At 37.4% G+C, this 13,247-nt stretch overlaps 1 protein-coding gene across 5 annotated transcripts in view; it reads right to left on the reverse strand.

Moving 5' to 3' along the window:
- Positions 1 to 13,247, reverse strand: part of CNOT2 (CCR4-NOT transcription complex subunit 2) — a 149,294-nt gene that overhangs the window by 1,162 nt on the left and 134,885 nt on the right. For all 5 annotated transcript variants that reach the window (XM_037886601.2, XM_037886599.2, XM_037886580.2 and 2 more), the window contains 4 exons: positions 12,792 to 12,853; positions 12,643 to 12,692; positions 11,104 to 11,204; positions 7,447 to 7,591 (listed from right to left, as the gene is read on the reverse strand). In XM_037886601.2, the coding sequence (XP_037742529.1) occupies positions 7,447 to 7,591; positions 11,104 to 11,204; positions 12,643 to 12,692; positions 12,792 to 12,853 (358 nt within the window). The remainder of the gene's footprint in view (positions 1 to 7,446; positions 7,592 to 11,103; positions 11,205 to 12,642; positions 12,693 to 12,791; positions 12,854 to 13,247) is intronic.

Here is a 13,247-nt window from a genome sequence, read left to right on the forward strand (position 1 = left end):
TAATTGTTGATATTTCCCTTACATATGTAAATGTCTGTATCCATGACAAGCAACTTCTTCTCTAAGTAAAATGATGCTTTTAGAAATAGCTTGATTTAATTCCTATTTTATAAATGAGGCCAAAAAACCCAAACATTCTTTTGTGATCATAGTTCATTATTTTAAAAAAATCAATATAATACAGTGCAGTGTCTGCAATAGCACCGTCTTACCCATTTTTTAAATGCTAAGTTAGCTTCAGAAACCTAGTTGTGAGCACTTAAACTATTAAACATACAGACAAGATACAAATATGCAGGTAAGTCATTAACTAAACTTTTAGTAAACCCGTTTTTCAGCAATTCAAAAGATCTTTTCAAAGATTTACTTTAGATGCCACAACACTGAGTTTCGAGGTATTTTGTGGCATATCACCATGCCAACTGTTAGCGGAAGGCAAATTAGTCAGAAATACCATGAGGCCAGGTTTCTTCTTCATGATATGAAATACAAGAAGAACAAAACTATGTAAGGAGATTTAAATCTACTTAAGAATCACAGATGTAACAAAGCATTCCACTGCCTTTTATACCTAGGTGAAGTGTTGAAGTTCTGGTGTATCCATCTTTCCTTTCGGTTTGCTGAGGCATAGGTATAAGCCCTTTATTACTACTCTACACTTCAATAGTGGCTTTCATCTAAAGACCTGAAAGCACTTTATAAACCATTGTACTGAATATTAATATGCTCAGCCAGTGTATGAGGCTCTTACAGCTACTAATTCATAAATGCACAGTTTCTCTCTCATTTATACAATCCCTTGCACTATGTGGGCATTTGATTTGCTTAGTAATTATAAAAATATTCCAGCCACTCAAGTATGTGAATATATTCTGAATAGCTAGCAACCATTATGAATCAGATTGCTAGGATACCTACCATTTAAATACCGCTTGACAACTCTGCTATGAATATGCAGTGCTCTGCTTTTATTACAATTCCACTGCATGATCTTGAATTGTGATCACCAATTTGTGTACTCACATCGGCATCTTCAGCATACAACTTGGATACACGCAAAAATATTCATAAAACTGGGCCTTAAAAAAAATCATTTTTTAACTTTTTAGTAGTTTGACAGCTCCCGAAGCCCCTTTCATTGAATTTTCATTCAAAAAGTGAAAGTTTAATTGAAAATTTAGTACAGTACTTTAAGGATACTTTCTGTTAACTCAGTAATAATCATCCCAGGCTAAATAACATTTGCCTTCACCTTTGTAATTTATTGAGCTTACTATCTCAAACAACAAACCTCCTATAGATTCTAAACTTATCTGGGTAGGGACTATGTCAACTCTTACTGAGGAACACACTCAAAGCATTGAAAAAATAATAAAGCCTCACAACACCCTTGGCGGTAGTTAAATATAGTATTATTTCTATTACAGATGGGTAAGATGAATTAGAGAACAAATTAATGCACAAGTTGGGATTAGAGTTCAGGAGTTCTGAGTCCCAGGCCTCTGATCTTCAAGGGGAAACAACGTTTTTATGGCACAGAGAAAAAAATTCACCATGGTAACGAGGGAATTTAGATAATCATGCTGAGAATTAATTGAATCTACATCCCCCAAATAAAGATCTCCACAAACCTTGAGAATCCCAGCAGCATCTACAAGGCCAGGGCCATGTGCATGAAAGCTGTCTCCCCCTACTGCGGCTCTGGCCTCAACATTCATCCCATCCTCCACCCCAGCTTCCTGGCTGAGGCAGCTCCTGGGGACCCTGAGGTGGAAATTAGTTAATATAGCGTGCCACTGTATTAATGTTGGGGGGTAAATTCCACCCCATGCACATCCATGGATAGAGTGGGGTAATGCACAGGCACATAAGCTCTCTTTTGGGGGGGGAGGGGAGGGAGGGGGAGGGCAAGGGATACCAGTATGTGGAAAAAGCTTCCACACATGGTTCTTGGGGTTATAACTTAAGGTAAAAGTCTTTCACTTTGAAATAAGAAAAATGCCCCTCAAATTACCTTCTCTCCAACCTTCCAGTTCATGATTCTCAGAGTATGTTCTGCAGATGACCAGTAAAGGCTCTGCAGATCATTACCAGTCTATGGATCACAGTTGGGGAACTGCTACTTTAACAAAACTTATTAAGCAAGAAAACAGGTAAATGCTAAGATCAGTTACTTCAAACCTTCACATATTCTGGAGTGCATTCAAGACTACATGTAGAGAACAGCCACTTGAATTAATGTGTGGAGTCTAAAGGAAGGAATCTTACTGGCTCATGAGGGTTCCTTTAGAACCATATGGATTGAGATTTGTAACTGACAGTTTTTTTAGTAAATATTAACACCTACAGGATGCAAGTTTTGTAAGCATTAAAACAGTGTTTGTCAGTCATTTTTATTGCTGCTTCAGGTATGCTGAAGTATTAAAAGATCCCACATTCAAAGTGTGTAATTACACTTAAAAGTTATTATATTTAACAATATAGGGGAAAATAATTCACTGACCAAATATTTTTGAAAACCAAAAAGTAGTGTATTTATTGCACATAGAAAAATACTTTCATACATGTTATTTTACGTTTCACTTTAGTTAGTAGTGGGCATCATAGATTTGGATATGAACAATAGCATTGATCATTTTTGTATTTATTAGATACAAAGAAATGGAAAAAACTCCAGCTCTCTATTAAGCAAACACTGGTTAAATTAATTGCTTTTATTTTTCATATGGAAACAATGATTTTTTTAAATACCTTGAATTAACCAAGAATAGGGATTCCACACTTCGGGGGGAAAATCCCACAAAGCATATCCAACGCTAAAGAAATTTTCTGTGCAGTGAATCTTATTTTTCATATGTCATTCTGATTATAGTCACGAAGAGAGTGAGTTATGTCACAGCAATCAATGTATTTATACAAAATATTTAGTAGGTGTGAACACCAAATATGGAAAGATAATTGTTTAAAGAGGATTAATGGAATAAGAGAGCAAAGGCAAATGTAGGCTAAACAGGCTAAATGTAGGGAAAATGATGAAGTCTACTGGACTGTGAATCAGTCTCCTATGGGAAACAGTGGAAGCCCCATTACTAGACATAGTTTTCAATTAAACTGGAAACAATACTTGCATTAGCTACAAAATGGACACAAAAGACCCAAACAGAAATTAGGAACGAGAACCTACTACTCTATAGCATATCTTTGTCATTAAATGTTGTTCTATTAATAATTTAAAAAATATTTAAATATTGACCTTAAATATTTGAAAGGATATTTAGTATAGGCAGCATCCCTTTTCTAAGAAAAAGAATGTGTTTTCTGATGTCTACATTTCTCCACCATAAAGAATTCAAGCTTCTAGGAAGGAAGAATAAAGCCAGTGTTTTTAATTTTGTTTCTTAACAGGGATCAACTTTCCTCATTTTTGAAGAGAGAAATTATAAAATTTTAGTTAAGAGAATTTTCTTTTAGTAATGTTTAATCATTGGTGGCATTGCTTGGCCTCATTGTCTCCACTTTCCTTTCTCTTGTTATTGGGCCTTTCAGCATCACCTCAGCAGCTTCAACAGAGGAAGCTATCCAGCTGAGTATTCTCTTGTTTTATCTGCTCAGTATAAAATCAAAATTTCTCTAACCATGTTGTACTTTCTACATGGAATAGGATGAAAAGCGATAAGCATATCATAGTTGTGATCAACATTTCCTTAATATTTCTGTTTACGGTGAATAGGAAATAAAATTCTTCAATATTCAAGTTCTTGGGCTATTTATCTAAATGTCTATGGATAATTCATTTAATTTGAATTTCAAAACAATCTAGGAAGCTGTCTCAATGCTTATTCAATTTTCACTCATTTCCTTTTTCAGTCTGTTACCAAAGGTGAATGTAAAGTAAAACTCATTCTTTATTAAATTAATGTGATTTGCTATTTCACTGAGTAGGATTATGTATAATCTATTTTATTAGATTGTTAAAACTAGCCTAAGATGTTGTCACAGAGTTTTATTAAATTGCAAGTATAGTCTATATTTTTTAAAAAACAGTCTGGTACTTTTGGTAATATTATCCAAAGAATGCACATATACATTACAACAAGAGGAAAGATTTATAAAGTACCTAGAAAAATAATTTATTTAAAGTACAGATGTAAATGATGGTAATTTATTGCAGATAATTCTAACCTGACTGCAGTAAAGCAACATCCATGGACCAATTAAGTAGCAGTTATTAATATGCTCTTCTGGCAAACTGATATTCTCAATATTCGGTAATAATGTATCTGTTACAGTAAAACAAAGTACAAGGAAAATATCTTTAAAAATGTCTTCATGTGGTTGTAATTGATCAGGATACATTCTCCACGGTATCTGATATTTGTACTGCCCTGGAATTTAATTTTTCTAATGGGATTTAGAAGTGTAGTCACTTAGACAACTAACCCTTCATATTACAAACAGCATTTAAATTTAATCATGTCCTTATTATCCTAAAACTCTTGGGAAATTTTGACTCAAAAGGTTAATATTAGAGATAGCATTTTTACTACACAGACTTAAGGCCATATACTTGCTCTCCATCTGTGCCTGAAATTCCCACTGGTCTCAGATGAGTTTTACACATAGTAACAGCTAGCCTTGCTCAAAAAAGCAATTTTTCCCCATAGTCCTCCATAACTCCCCTTCAACCAATATTCAGCTTGCCTTGTATATTTTGCTCCAAACTAACAAGAAATCAATAAGTTGTTAAGATGCTACCGCTTGTATGTTCCTTGGATCCAGAATTCTAAAAAAGGTATAAAAGCTCTTCCTCTTTCCCTAACTAGACGTCAGGTCCTCTCTAATATTGGACAATTATTGTCAATTTGTGAAGTTGAAGGAGGCAGGAAAAGCTGTATGGATCTGCAGAGACAATATATTTGGGAGAGCAACAGCTATTGGTAAAAGTAATCTTTCTTCATTGACACTGCTGTAGATTACCTATCCCCGGAAGAAGGACGAGGAGTACACTAGTCAAAAAGACTGAAGTTCTGCTCTCCTGAATACAGCATCCAATCTACATTCTCAAAGAGAATATTGCTTTCTAAAAGTAGGAATAATCAAGCTACAAGAAGCAACTTTACAATTTCTACTACAGGCATATAGTGAATAGCAGCTATGCAGGCTGCTACCTCTGTGGCAGAGTGGACACTTATTCCTTCTGGTACAGCAATTCAAGTAAGCTCATAGGATGTTTGAATACATAATATGATCCATTCATACAGACTCGGAACTGAAAGAGTTTGGCCTTCACTCTTCTTCAAAAGTGAGAAACAACCTTGTAGATTTCCAATAGGGCCTTTTCCCCCCTATTAAGATAATACCTCTCAGAATGTCTCAGGCTTGTAGGATAGCATTACTGACAGCATATCTAAGACTAAGAAAAAAAATTGAAAAAGAAATCAACCAATTCAGTTAAAAATCCAAGTTCATCTAGGCCAATTTTGTTTAAGGCCCTACAATTATCTTCCCCTTATGAAAAATTTTATAAGGCAGCTTTGCCATTAAGACCTGAAGTGTGTAAATGCTCGTGTGTTAGCCAGCCAAAAAAACAACAACAAAACAAAACCTAACTACAGATGCAAAAAGTAACATATCAAGAAGTCAAAAAAAGATTCCATAAACTTTGTGAGAACTAGATGTTCTCACATTCACCAGACTAGTAAGAAGCCATTTTATTGAGGGATTTGAAAATACTGAATACTCCTGCACATTAATATGGTAATATATACAATAGGTCATCTCTGACTATCTGTAGATGAAGACAAACATGAGTCCACTGTGTTAACAGAAAATTCACGGTAACTGCTACACGGGGGGAAATGGAACTACCCCCTTTAGACTCTGATTAAACCTGAAAATACTTTCACCTACAGGCATATAACTGCTTAGAAGAATTTTTGCATGATTCCAAACAGCAGAGATGTGATTTACACAGAGAAGTGCAATGACTCACCAAACAATCAATCCTGCAATTAGGCTTTCAGGTTAAGGGAATCTCAAGTTGGATGAAATATTTGCCCTCTTTCTTGACATAAAGGATCTAAGAATAGGTTATAGGGAAGAGTAACGGGTAGATTCTTGAAAAGGGCTAATATCCAAGAACCATGTCTGCTGAGCTAAAGATATCAAGATCACTCTGGCCCTGACCTATCAACTTTGAAATAACAGAGGAAATGGGAGAAAGGCATATATATTCCCCTTTCCTCGATGCATAAGAAATGTGGAACTTCAAACAAACATCTATTCTGTAGCAGATCAGACATTTAAATTCCAACGTTGCAAACCCATGCCATATTCAGATGGCCCTATAATGACAAAATAAAACTTTTCAGTGAATTCTCAAGGGACCACTTGATCCAATAAATTGTACTGTATGTAGTGTAAGGATCTTGGGTGGTTTTTTTGTGTGTGTGTTAAACTCATGCCAGAGGTAGCGCTGAAGACATCACCTTGTTCTGAATGCATCATTCCATAAAAGCACTCAGCATCTCATAACAACAATGGAAGTCAGTTCTTCCCTTGGTGTTCAAGTAAACATATTGCCATAGTATTGCACCTGAGAATCTTCGCTGCTTCCTCTGGAATTGGACAGTTGATAGTCAAATTCTAGTGAGGAAAAAAACTCCTATAAAAAGATCTTAAAATTATGCTAAGGAAACTACTAACACACCGATAACTAAATTTTTGAAGAAAAATAAAATTCTGTAAAATCTTGACATTGATCCTGTACACAGTGAGGCTGGATTTTGAGACTGCACTGTCTGCCAAAGAGGAACAAAGCAAGATGAATAGAAGTAGGGATATTGTTTGCGTTGAACACCACCCTATGGCCAAGAACCCTAGTCCTGAGGAGCTTTGGCTTATGCCCCAAAATACTTCCTAATATGAAAGGATTCTGTGATTCAAGTGATAAAGCATGAATCTCCTACAATGCACATCTGTAGAGGGAATACCATGAAGGAGAAATGGTTTAATTTGAAAATAAAAAGTTTGTGCTCTGTTTTTAATGTTCTAAAACAAAGTACAGTATTTGCATGCCCAACTTCTAAATGGCAAGAAGTAATTACTCCATAGTTCAGTAATCAGAACAAAGCAATTGGATTTTAACTAGAACTATTGGAAAATGATATTCTGCATTTTTTTCATCTCTTCAAGAGAGTGAGAGGACAGTTCTCCCCCCCCCCCCCCGCTTCCAGTAATGAACCAGTATTTTTAGGAAATCCTTATTCCCTCCTACATCTGAATTGAAGTCACAAAGCCAGCGTGTGGGGTACGGAATGAGTATTTTATACATACATACATACATACACACACACACACCCCGTAAAAAAAGGGGATTTTTAAAAAAGATTTTTAAAAATACATGGTTGATAGATTTAAAAATCTGCACAGTGGAAGAAAAAATACCTTAGCTACTTTCCTCCAGTTAAGACAGTCAAAGAAGTAATATGTTCCCCTCTCATATGTATTGGTTTTCATTGTTGGCTCCATGCCTGGTGCCCTGGTGATCCATACTCGTTCTTCTTTGTGGTATCTCCAATCGCGGTTAAATCTTTCATTTTCAGTTGGGAGGAAAAAGAATTTTTGATGTTAGTTGCTTTGATTTCAGAATACAAAAAACACACCCTTTCAAGCAGACATTGGTTTACACTATTAAAAAAAAACACAACTCTTAAGACATAAAATCAAGCCAATAAAACACCTACTTATCTGCTCCATATAACCATTTATTAAATACAGTCCCAATGGTAGGACCAAAATCTTGGCCACCCTCTGTAAGAAGCTGGCCTATCCCAGCAACAAACCATTTTCAGAATGTTTATTGTCCTCCATTTTGTTGTTTTGTTTTCAGATGGTTACGTAAGAATGGCCATACTGGGTCAGACCAATGGGTCTATCTAGCCCAGTATCCTGTCTTCCGACAGTGGTCAATGCCAGATGCTTCAGAGGGAGTGAACAGAACAGGGCAATTATAGAGTGATCCATTCCCTGTCATTCAGTCCCAGCATCTGGCAGTCAGATTACAGACACCCAGAGCACAGGGTTGTACATCTGACCATCTTAGCTGTTGGTCATTGATGGACCTATCCTCCATGAACTTATCTAATTGTTTTTTGAACCCAGTTCTACTTTTGGCCTTCACAACATCCCCTGGCAACGAGTTCCACAGGCTGACTATGCACTGTGTGAAGAAGTACTTTCTTTTATTTGCTTTAAAACCTGCTGCCCATTAATTTCATTGGGTGACCCCTGGTTCTTGTGTTATGTGAAGGGGTAAATAACACTTCCCTATTCACTTTCTCCACACCATTAATTTTAACAACTGTTGGAATTTATGTAGCATTTTTTGTCTCCAGGGTGCTTTAAAAGCAACACAAAACCCAAATGAAGCAGGTGCATTTTATTACAAATGGAGAGACTATAGAAAGGAACCAGTACTAGAGTAAGTATTAGAATTCAGAAGCTTCAGGGTTACAGCCCTGTGCACAGACCATGCCTCTATTTTTAGGGTTAAAAAAAGCTTTCCTAGCTTTTAGAAGTAAACTAGAAAGCAGAATTTTAGATTTACTAAAGAAAGAAACAGGAGTACTTGTGGCACCTTTGAGACTAACAAATTTATTTGAGCATAAGCTTTCATGGGCTAAAACCCACTTCATCGGATGCATGCAGTGGAAAATATAGTAGATAACACCCATTGTTTCCTGTCTGTCTATCAAACACATTATAACGAGAGTCATCAGTTAAGGTGAGCTATTACCAACAGGAGAGGAAAAAAAACCTTTTGTAGTGATAATCAAGGTGGGCCATTTCCAGCAGTTGACAAGAACGTGTGAGGAACAGTAGGGGGGAAAAATAAACATGGAGAAATAGTTTTACTCTGTGTAATGACACATCCACTCCCAGTCTTTATTCAAGCCTAATTTAATGGTGTCCAGTTTGAAAATTAATTCCAATTCAGCAGTCTCTCGTTGGAATCTGTTTTTGAAGTTTTTTTGTTGTAATATTGCTACTTTTAGGTCTGTAATTGAGTGACCAGGGAGAGTGAATTGTTCTCCGACTGGTTTTTGAATGTTATAATTCTTGGCATCTGATTTGTGTCCACTTATTCTTTTACCTGACCAGGGGTATTCTATCTGCTACCCAAGATCCATAAACCTGGAAATCCTGGACGCCCCATCATCTCAGGCATTGGCACCCTGACAGCAGGATTGTCTGGCTATGCAGACTCCCTCCTCAGGCCCAACGCTACCCGTACTCCTAGCTATCTTCGAGACACCACTGACTTCCTGAGGAAACCGCAATCCATCGGTTGATCTTCCTGAAAACACCATCCTGGCCACTATGAATGTAGAAGCCCTCTACACCAATATTTCACACAAAGATGGACTACAAGCCGTCAGGAACAGTATCCCCGAAAATGTCATGGCAAACCTGGTGGCTGAACTTTGTCCTCACCCATAACTATTTCACATTTGGGGACAATGTATACCTTCAAATCAGCGGCACTGCTATGGGTACCCGCATGGCCCAACAGTATGCCAACATTTTTATGGCTGACTTAGAACAACGCTTCCTCAGCTCTCGTGCCCTAATGCCCCTACTCTACTTACGCTACACTGATGACATCATCATCTGGACCCATGGAAAAGAAGCCTTTGACGAATTCCACCATTTCAACAATTTCCATCCCACCATCAACCTCAGCCTTCACCAGTCCACACAAGAGATCCGCTTCCTGGACACTACAGTGCTAACAGGCGATGGTCACATCACCACCACCCTATATTGGAAACCTACGGACCGCTATACTTACCTACATGCCTCCAGCTTTCATCCAGACCACACCACACGATCCATTGTCTACAGCCAAGCTTTATGATACAACCGCATTTGCTCCAACCCCTCAGACAGAGACAAACACCCTACAAGATCTCTATCAAGCGTTCTTACAACGACAATACCCACCTGCTGAAGTAAAGAAACAGATTCACAGAGCCAGAAGAGTACCCAAAAGTCACCTACTACAGGACAGGCCCAACAAAGAAAGTAACAGAACGCCACTAGCCGTCACCTTCAGCCCCCAACTAAAACCTCTCCAGCGCATCATCAAGGATCTACAACCTATCCTGAAGGAAGACCCATCACTCTCACAGATCTTGGGAGACAGGCCAGTCCTTGCTCACAGACAGCACCCCAACCTGAAGCAAATACTCACCAGCAACCACATGCCACACAACAGAACCACTAACCCAGGAACCTATCCTTGCAACAAAGCCCGTTGCCAACTGTGCCCACATATCTATTCAGGGGACCACCATCATAGGACCTAATCACATCAGCCACATTATCAGAGGCTCGTTCACCTGCACATCTACCAATGTGATATATGCCATCATGTGCCAGCAATGCCCCCTGCCATGTACACTGGCCAAACTGGACAGTCTATACGTAAAAGAATAAATGGACACAAAATCAGACGTCAAGGACTATAACATTCAAAAACCATGCGGAGAACACTTCAATCTCCCTGGTCACTCGATTACAGTCCTAAAAGTCGCAATATTACAACAAAAATACTTCAAAAACAGACTCCAATGAGAGACTGCTGACTTGGAATTAATGTGCCAACTGGACACCATTAAATTAGGCTTGAATAAAGACTGGGAGTGGATGTGTCATTACACAAAGTAAAACTATTTCCCCGTGTTTATCTCCCCAACCCCTGTTCCTCACATGTTCTTGTCAACTGCTGGAAATGGCCCATCTTGATTATCACTACAAAAGTTTTTTTTCCTCTCCTGCTGGTAATAGTTCACCTTAAGTGATCACTCTCGTCATAGTGTGTATGATAACACCCATTGTTTCATGTTCTCTGTGTATATATATCTTCCTACTGTATTTTCCACTGCATGCATCCGATGAAGTGGGTTTTAGCCCACGAAAGCTTATGTGGATACAGACTAACACGGCTGCTACTCTGAAACCTTAGATTTACTTCGTGATTACTAAAGTAAACTGTCATTCTATTAGATTACCAAATTGGCCAAAATATTTTGAACATACAGCTCTACTGCTGCTAATAGCTGTAATACATCTCCTCCATTCATGTAATAGAGATAAAACAGTAGATCTTCTCCATATCGGCCAAGTTTTATTGCAGCCAGCTGCAAAAGATAAAAAAATTAAGATTAAAAACCAAAAGAGGTAAATAAAATAAATGACAGCTAATACCATTTAAACGTGACAAGAAAATATAATCCTAGAATATCAGGGTTGGAAGGGACCTCAGGAGGTCATCTAGTCCAACCCCCAGCTCAAAGCAGGACCAATCCCCAACTAAATCAAAAATATAATCAAACTGTTTCCCTTATATTAAGTATGTTGCAAAAGTTATAATAGGTATATAGCAGTGTAATATACTAATCAAAAGCTCAATTTTTCTCCAGTTTAAAGTAAGCTTTCCTATTTTCCTATTACATAAACAGCAGGATAGTTAATGTAAGTAACAAACCTGAAAGGGGGGATCATTTTTCTTTGTGTATTTTCTGATCATCTCGCTTTACTTTTAAATTTATTAGTTCATTTACTAATTTCATTATATAGCTACATTAGTACAGCAAACCCTTACATCTTAATTTCTAAACACTATTGAATTATCTCATCAACACAATTATTTAGGATTTCTTTTTAAATATATCAAGCTTAAAATTCCTATTTTTATTAGCTAGGAAAGAAAGGAGTAAGAGCTATCAGTGTTTAAGCTTCAGGTTATAAGCTGATCAGATGGAATCAAGAAATCTCTCTGTACTGTATAATGTTGATATACTATGGCAGGGGTAGGCAACCTATGGCACGTGTGCCAAAGGCGGCACTCGAGCTCATTTTCACTGGCACTCACACTGGCCAGGTCCTGGCCACCAGTCCAGGGGGCTCTGCATTTTAATTTAATTTTAAATGAAGCTTCTTAAACATTTTAAAAACCTTATTTACTTTACATACAACAATAGTTTAGTTATATATTGTAGACTTATAGAAAGAGACCTTCTAAAAACGTTAAAATGTATTCTTGGCACGCGAAACCTTAAATTAGAGTGAATAAATGAAGACTCGGCACACCACTTCTGAAAGGTTACCGACCCCTGTACTATGGTATGTGAATTATAAGGGTTTGATGCTTTGGTCTGAAGGATCTGACACTTTCAGATACAGGATATTGATCTAGACTGACTACTGCTTTCATTACATTGACTGTGGTTCTAATGATTTCTGTTGGTCCTTTCCTAAACCCATTCTCACATTCCCCAAAATCTAATGCAAACCATTTTTAGCATCCAAGAAATTAAAGGAAAATAAAACTGGTAACGGATGCAGGGTTTTATTTTTTTGTTTGGTCTTGTAATGTTGGAAAGAGTATGTAACATTCCTACAACATTCCATGCACCTCTGTTCTTACAGAATTTAAGACTTTCTAAAAACACTGGATTTGATGAGAGATACCCATCTGCAAAAAATTACTTGTCAGGTTATCTTGAAAAGAATACTATAAACCAAGCAGCCTCTTATCTACATATTTTATTATACGGGATAAGAAAGCACACTCACCTTATCCCTAATGTGAATGTTCGTTAAGTATTCAGATGGAACATGGAAGTCTAGATAAAGGAATCAGAATTGACCTAATTGTTAAACCATGTAATTGATTCTCATTTATAAATATCAACACAGCATTAAACACAACTTATTTTCCCTACCTATGTCTTGAGGTCGACAAGGCGAAGATGCCCAAGGTGATGCAAATTTGGGGTAGAGATTTCTGAACAAGAAAAAACATAACTCAAATTAAAAAGCAATGAATTTGAAGGAGACATCCAAGCCCCACATCCCTTCCCTCCTCCAAAACCATCATATTTAGTTACTTCATTAACTTTTAGGGTGAAATTCTGGCACCACTGACTTCAATGGCAACCCTCCCCCACACTGAATTCAAAAGGGCACAATTCTCAATTGTGCTTGTAACCTAAGTGCCTTTGGCTCCAACCCCTTTGAGAAGCCCAAATGTACTTGGCAAAATGGAGGTATTCTGTAACACCTCTCAGGAGCCTTAGGAGCTAATAAATCTGAGCCCATAATTAAAAGAGGAAAAAGACTTATAGCTGGCAGGCCTAGTTTCTCCCACCAGTAATGATTGTACCCGTCCTTTAAATTCT

This window comes from Chelonia mydas, chromosome 1 (genome assembly GCF_015237465.2).
Source record: "Chelonia mydas isolate rCheMyd1 chromosome 1, rCheMyd1.pri.v2, whole genome shotgun sequence".
Taxonomy (NCBI): Eukaryota; Metazoa; Chordata; order Testudines; family Cheloniidae; genus Chelonia; species Chelonia mydas.